This window comes from Dipteris shenzhenensis, chromosome 31 (genome assembly GCF_047967505.1).
Source record: "Dipteris shenzhenensis isolate YYH24624 ecotype China chromosome 31, Dip_SZ_1.0, whole genome shotgun sequence".
Lineage (NCBI taxonomy): Eukaryota > Viridiplantae > Streptophyta > Polypodiopsida > Gleicheniales > Dipteridaceae > Dipteris > Dipteris shenzhenensis.
The window spans coordinates 11,341,703-11,349,207 of NC_141626.1; the positions used below are offsets into that span (position 1 = coordinate 11,341,703).

Consider the following 7,505-nt stretch of genomic DNA (forward strand, 5'->3'; position numbering starts at 1 on the left):
CTTTGGTTGAAGCCTCTTCAAGTATTCTTGAAGGTAATAGAATTTAAAGAGCTTTGACTTGGTAGCATCACCACTTGAGGATTTTATGCTTCCACTTGATGTCCCTACAATTTTTGGTCACTACTTAGAGGCTAGGACTAATGAATGAAAGCGAATTTATTTGCAATCAAAAGTAGATCAAAATTAAAACAAAATTGAATATGCTATTCTTGTGAGAAAAGTGATAATTGTTACCCTAAACTTATGCTCACAATATTATCAATGAGAGAGCCCATCTTGTATGTGCTTATATTCATCTTAAAGTGGTACCTTAGTTATGCACAAGAACTTGATTTGTTATTTTTTGGGACTCCACGTTTCTTTAGTGATTTTTTAGATCCCGATAAATAAGATACTAAAGGGGTGTTGATTTATGAGACTCGACATCCATGCGCATCTAAAAATATTGGATGCCATAAGAATTAGGGTCGTATTTTAACATGGTTGAAACAAGTGACAAGACTGCTCAGAGCACAAGAGAAGGGCTTGGAAAAGAAGGGACAGTATAGTGTCCTTTGTGAACAAATTCTAACCAACTTAGCATGTCGTACTCAGGCCATTGAGTGTTAACACATAATATTGCAAAATGTTAAGGGAAACTCTATTGATGTGTCCTTTTCTACACATGAAGATAATGAAAAGGTTACGGAACCTCAAAAGTTTTTGGATGGTGTGACAACATTTTTAATGCATTGGTATCCTATCCTAGTCAAAGGTTAGTAAGCTCAATGGACAAGGTTTCTTGAGAGGTGTGTCTTGACGCTTTCAAGTTTATTTATAAAGGGCAGAGGTTTCTCCCCTCACTAGTCCACTACATTCATCAACTCATACATTAAGCGGTGCATGTACATGCGGTAAATGGGGGGGTGAATGAATGAGCTAGGGGTAGGTTGAGGGTTCTTTCTACTATATCGATCAAACATGGACGTTAAGGGTTGCTTCAAAGTGCATTACTTCAATTAATAGAGCCAATTGCACATTCATGGAGCATATTTGATTAAGGCACATGGATGCTCTAGATTTGATTAAGGCACGTGGATGCTTTAGATTTCAATCCCTATTGGAACTCCATTTTGGGTTGCTCTGACCAATAGCTAATTAGCTATATGAATCTCGGCACATGCTAGACTGGAGAAATGCTTCGAGCACCGTATAGCACGCGTGGGCTTGGCTATACTAATGAAGAAAAGAGCATACTTTTTTTCCTCCCTCTTGGGTGGAGTGTACGATTTCATAAACTCTTGGCTCTCCCAAGAAATCCTAGACAAACGAAGATGGTCTTTTCTAAGCAATCTGAGGTGAATATTCCTTGTGATCCGGGTCCAAGCATGGAAAGGAAAAACTAGAAAAGTTGGATGAAATAAGTGGTTGTGGCAACTTGTCGCCTGAAAAATGCAGCGAAAATTACACGCAAAGAATAGAGAAGAGGAGAAAAGTTAGCATACTTCTCCCCGAAGATACATCCAAACCTGGGATAGCTTTTTCAATGGGGTTCTGAAGATGTAAAAAACTCGGTGTCACTGAGCAAGTGGAGTGCAGGGGAAGGGTTCGAATGCAGTGGGGAAGCTTGAATGTCTGTTGTGGGGGTCGAGAAAATGTGTGTGGGTGAAGGGGGAGGGAAGTGGAGGGAGAGGTGATCCCTTCACATGGGAACCGTTGTGGTTATATGTTAGCAGCAGGTGACAAGGCGACCGGCACGGGGGGACCCCTTCACGTGGACCCTTTGAAGGGGGTCTGAGGTGAAAACGTGACCAGCTTGGCAAGAATCTGACACGTGTACAAAATCTGAAGCGCCACACGTGGACGGCTCCTGTCAAAAAGATGAAGGATTGACGGTGGGCCACGTGGATTGCCAGTGGGACACGTGGATGAGTAAACAAGAGGTTAGTGGGTTGATTAGTGGGCTGAATGCCGTGAAGTGCGGCGGTAAATACGGGATTCTGTTCAAAAGATACTCGGGGATTTTGTCTGGACGGGCGATTAAGAGGACTAATGGGGGATTAAGTGCGAAAGTGTGGGGTTAGCACTAATCAGGGTCCTTAATCCGTCGTCTCTCTCACCAAATGGATCAGTTCCGTCCTGCGAGGGGTCAGAGCTTCTGCTCCAGCTTTCATGGCGGACAGCCTCGCACAGTCGTCTCCGTATCCTTATCCCCGCGCAAAAATCACATTTTGAGAGCGACCCATTTCGTTTTCGGGCCCGTTCTCCAATACCCACCTCACCGATTTTTGTTTCTTGCCTCTTCTCGCCATCTCCGCCACTCCTCTGTCTCTTGTCCTGTTCTTGCAGGCTCTCGTAGCTTTGCCTGGTCAGCTCTCTTTTCGTCTCGAGTCTTTCTTTGAGAGTCTCTCTCTCTCTCTCTCTTTGTCTCTGGCACCTGCGATCTCTCGCCAATGACGGAGATTTCCTGCCAATCCTGGCACCTTGTTCTGATTTCACATTGCCCTTATCAAATTTGATCGATTCCGTCCCGACAAAATTTGCTCTGCCATTCGGATCCTCTCGAGTCTCGAACTTGCCGCCACTTTGCAATTCTTGCACTTCTTGGCACCATCCCCGCAGCCAAGCACACACCCTCTTAAACAAACCAATTGCAACTTCATCTAGCGAGGTATGTCAGTGTAGCACCCACTTCATAAACCAAGCATACTCGCTTTTCAACAGAGTCCCGCATGCGTACACTTCCCTGCGATCCGCTGCAACGATGCCTAATACGCTGTACCAGTGTTCTTCCTCGCTTTGCCTTTGCCAAGCTGGAACTCTAGAATAGTTTTCTGTGTAATTCAGATTGGCATCACTGGACTTCTGATCTCAAATTTAAATAGGCTTGGCATATCTCAGTGTGCGCAAATTTTGCACCACAGTGTATGGGAGTCGGGGCTTATACGAATTGTATCGAGAATGAAACTGTCTCGCATGTTCAGCAAGTCCTTCCCCAGGACTTGTTCCGATAACCGTTCGACCGGGAAAATAGCTCATAAAAATCCCGAGCAAGCGCAAATGCCCAAGATGAATCGGGCAAGTTCCACAAACTTATGTAAAGACAGTGCGGAGGAAGGGTTGGAGGTAATTGATTGGGAGTTGAGACCTGGTGGCATGCTGGTTCAGAGAAGAGACTCCTCAGATCTCACTCCATCATCAGGGCCGTTGATCAAAGTCAAAGTATCTCATGGCCTTTATCAGCACGACATTACCATTCCAGCCCAGGCTACCTTCGGTAGGATCTCTTTTTTCTTTCTCTGTCTCTCTGACGTGTCTGCAAACAAATCCAGCGTACTTTCAATTTCTCGCATGAACGTGACATCTCTTCGCGAGAACCGAGTCAAGATAAGTGCCGCGGAAGCATTTTTTATTTTAGCTTCTTTGTCGCAGGCGATATGAAGTGGCTTTTAGCTCAGGAAATTGGATTACAACCCCATGAACAACGCTTGTTATTTCGAGGGAAAGAGAAAGAAGACAGTGAATTCCTGCATATAGCTGGAGTAAAGGATTTGGAAAAGGTAATTTTGGTGGAAGACCCTGCAAGCAAAGAGCGGAAACTGGAAGAAATGAAAAGGAATGATAACGTGGGTAAGGCATGCCAAGCGGTAGCGCAAGTACGAACAGAAGTTGATAAACTTGCTGTACAGGTATACGTCGTGTACTCGGCGGGACCCCAGGCTCTAAATTTATTCACAAAACCATTCTTTTAAGTTATGCCCAAACATTTTGTGCACTCCCAGTAATGTCATACTAGACACTTTATTTATCCGCCTCCCTTTTCGCAGATCGCTACACTAGAGCGGCTCGCTAGCACCGGAAGCCAGGTGACAGATCTTGATTTTGGTGTGCTTTCAGAATCGTTAATGACACAGTTACTGAAATTGGACGGGATTGATGCTCAAGGAGAGGCTAAAGTGCAAAGAAGAATTGAGGCAAGTATCTGCGGCCTTACTTATTTGTATGTATCGTTTATATTTCCTGTGCAGCAGCCGCCATCTTGATATACCGGAAATATCTCATATGCTGCTTAATAGATCTTGCCTGACAATCTAACTCCTGCAGATTTCATCCTACAGCTGCTTTACATAAGCTGCTTATATAAGACATATGCTTGGGAGAGAGTTACGCAACAAACTCATCTCCACAAGTAGTTGCACTTGGATGAGGGGAATCTTGAGTATCTTTTGAGATTGTTACCCCCTAAGTGCTAGCCTTCATTACGACCTAGTCTACCATTCTCTTAACAAAGATTTGACAGAAAATCCATACGAGGACCTTTGTTTTAAAGGGTGCAATATGTTTATACAACTGTGAAAATGTCTTGGTACTCCGTAGCCTTCATTCTGACCTAGTCCACCATTCTCGTACAAACATTCGACAGAAATTCCATACGGAGACCTTTGTTTTAAAGGGTGCATATGGATATAACTGTGAGAATGTCTATAGACTGGCATGTACCCAATGGGTTCTTTTTCTTGGTTTCTTAACTTGTGGGTGACTATCTGGATATGTGTCAGGACTGCATAACCTCATTGCTGCCCAGCCCTGACAGTCCAAGGTCCACATTCGTCTGTCTTAGGGTGAATAAGCATGTTCAATGGTATACTTTTTCCATAAGCCCTTTTATGTATGAATAATGGTTGCCTCACCAATTATAAGTTTATTGCCAGCTGGTTATACTTTGGGAAGTCTTTTTAAAACAGGCAAACTTTGTATATTACTATGAGCAGGCTGCATTGAAGGCGGCGGCAAGCATGGGATGCATACACTAGCTAACGAGTAGGGGGCAAGTTGCATGATGTTATAGGTTGAGCTCTTAAATAGTAACCTTCAACACAACAATAAAAAAGTTCTTGGTGAACTAACAAAAGTTTGTTCATATGATTAGAAACCAAAAACATCAAGGAAAGCCTGATTATGACTTACAAAAATGGCATGATGCCTGGACCAAAATAGAAAATGTGCTCGCCAAGGGTTTTGCCTATTTACTGACCTCACTACCATACAGATAGAGGGGGAGCCCCTATTGGAACTCTTCTGTGCAAATAACTGGAGGATTATACTAAGTATGAGTTTGGATATGGTCATGACATTCATAATTTCTTGCAAATCCCAAAGATGGCATTCAATGCCTCTTGAGCTGTACTCTGACATATTTTGTAAAAAATATTAGAACCTTCCATCAGCATTTAGGCAGCAGCTTCCTATCAGTTGAATGGTTGTCCATGTGTGCCTAGTACTCAATTGGGCAACAAATGCTGCTGGACTTCAACCCTGAGTTGCCTGAGTTGGTATCGCATGGGGGAGTTGAGAGTGACAACATAAATTGTCTCACATATATTGTTTTTCTTATTCTCAAGTGTCCGTGCTTAATCTCTTAATTCAGCAGATCCTGTCTTGAAGGTGTATTTTTTAAAAGCATCAGAAACCGGGTCGCTCGTCCTGTTGTCGAGGTTGACTTCTCAGCATATTTTAACAAAAACATTCACGTTGGGGATGTACTGCATGCCCTTACTTTTGAAGTGCTTCTTATTTTTTTTAATGTGTCAGCAGACTGGGGAACTTGTGTGAGTATGTCTTCTAAAATATGGGAGCAATCTCGAGTGATTAATATGAGTAACATGACAACAGAGAAGGACAAGCTTTTAATTAGGTTGTCTAAAACTCCTTGTTCTGAGGTAACGAAGAAATAGGCTTTTTCTTGAACAGGAAGTAGAACCAATGTTTACACATTGGAACTGCAGCAAGTTATGGGAAGTGTAATGTATACAGTTTTTATACCATGTGGTATGCAAGTTATAAGTAAAAATTCAGCTACGCCCATAACTATGCCCTGCCACTACTCTCCTCAATGAAAAAAAGGGTTATAATGCCTTTTAAGATTTGTGTATTATATAAGGAGCTAGTAATGGTGTTTGTTGACATAAGCATTATCTTTTTATGCATTCCAAGAGATACAGACAAATGCTTATTGAAGTTGTTGTATTGGCAGGTCCGAAGGGTTCAGAATTTCATTGAACAGGTGGACAGTCTAAAAGTTCACAAGAGCAACCTGATTTGCAGCAAGACTGTTGTGGTTACTACTCAGTGGGAAACCTTTGAGTCAGGTTTTGGAAGCTTGGCACCCCCTCCTTCAGCCCCGGCAACGATGACCACTAACTGGGAGTTCTTTGATTAATATTATCTTGAGACTTCCAGTATTTCATGCTTTAAATGCAGTTGTAATTATATTCCATATGAAGGGAGTCTTCCTCTGTAGGAAGGCTTGAAATCTAAGTCACCTTAAGTCAGAAAATAAATCAATGGCCAGATTGAATTGGTGCAGCTAATGCCCACTCTATCACCCATGGTAAATGAAAGACAAATGCTTCTATAGCTCACAGTGTTGCACACAATGCAGTTGAAAATGGGTGCCAGTAGAAGGTAGCTTTTATAATAGAGAATTGCCCTTTGCTGCTGGATCTTTAGTGTACTGAACTTCAAAGACTCATCCCTCCAGCTCCCTGTTTTCTGCTTATTATATCTAGCTTGATCCCTGGATGATATTTTCTTGTGGAGAGATGGGCAAGTATTTTCTCATCTTGGCAGCCAGGTTTGGTGCTTCACTGAATCGGCATGGTTATTGTGCTGAAATCTTCTTGCCTAGAAGCATGGTAATTGTTACGATTGTGTTGAGTGGTGAGGGTCCTTTCAAACTCACCTTTTAAAAAATTTAGAAGATAGTCATTTCTACTTGTACTACCTTCTTTTTAAGAGCAAAGTACCATCTATAAACAATACACAGGTTAGCTATTCATGAGGCGCAGATCAAGAAAGGCTAGCTGTCATGCAGCCTGCTTCTTGACATGTGAGCTCACTGCCTAGGTTACCCTGGAAGCAAGTGAGCACCAACAGCCATTGTGTAGGCTATACAACCATTGGATTCCTCAGTTCTTGAAATTGAAAGAGATATTTGCAGGCCATGACTTGCAGAATTGCTTTGGCCTGTCAACTGTCTTCCTAGAACTCTTGTCTGCCTTACTTCCAAATGGTATGCAAGGTGTAGATCATGTCATGCCAAATGTTGATGAGAGTAACAGTAGGCTGAACCTACTATCCCCCTATCACTAGGCTCCATCGAGCAACACAAATGTTCCAGGTGAGTCTCCCAAACATTGTCCTTTGGCAAGGACTCAAGTGTGGTCGGGAGGCGGGCAATAAATTTTGAATATTTTAGCCAATGGCACACTTCCCATCTATGGAGAAGGCATGTCGGCCATCCATCAGTCAAGCAAGCCCATATGAATACTTTCTGAATCCATCGTGTCTAGGTAGCCATCTTATGGGAGCATTGGCATTCTTTTAGCTCTCAGCTTCATAAGTAGTGGGCAATCGTCTCCATGTCCCTAGTCTGTAACTATTGCAAATCTTATCTCTCTTTATTTGCTTCAGCCATGGCGTGATAAAGGTCTTTGGTCATTTTACACCAAGCAATACATCTAGAA

At 42.7% G+C, this 7,505-nt stretch overlaps 1 protein-coding gene across 3 annotated transcripts; it reads left to right on the plus strand.

Moving 5' to 3' along the window:
- The first annotated feature begins 2,147 nt into the window (after positions 1 to 2,147).
- Positions 2,148 to 6,573, plus strand: LOC147881019 (BAG family molecular chaperone regulator 4-like). 3 transcript variants are annotated; one of them, XM_087369768.1, is made up of 5 exons: positions 2,148 to 2,650; positions 2,904 to 3,256; positions 3,412 to 3,668; positions 3,807 to 3,953; positions 6,014 to 6,573. In XM_087369768.1, the coding sequence occupies exons 2-5, from the start codon at positions 2,941 to 2,943 to the stop codon at positions 6,197 to 6,199; spliced, it is 906 nt and encodes a 301-aa protein (XP_087225894.1). In that variant the 5' UTR covers positions 2,148 to 2,650; positions 2,904 to 2,940; the 3' UTR covers positions 6,200 to 6,573. The 3 variants fall into 3 exon arrangements, with proteins under 3 accessions (XP_087225894.1, XP_087225893.1, XP_087225892.1); XM_087369767.1 differs by having other exon boundaries at positions 2,149 to 2,650; positions 2,865 to 3,256; XM_087369766.1 differs by having other exon boundaries at positions 2,149 to 3,256.
- The last annotated feature ends 932 nt before the right edge of the window (positions 6,574 to 7,505 follow it).

Excerpts from the sequence above, each read along its gene's own strand:
- LOC147881019 (XM_087369768.1), top strand. The coding sequence starts at position 2,941 with ATGAAACTGTCTCGCATGTTCAGCAAGTCCTTCCCCAGGACTTGTTCC. Across the intron at positions 3,257-3,411 it reads TCCAGCCCAGGCTACCTTCG|GCGATATGAAGTGGCTTTTA; the intron begins GTAGGATCTCTT and ends TCTTTGTCGCAG. Across the intron at positions 3,669-3,806 it reads TTGATAAACTTGCTGTACAG|ATCGCTACACTAGAGCGGCT; the intron begins GTATACGTCGTG and ends CCCTTTTCGCAG.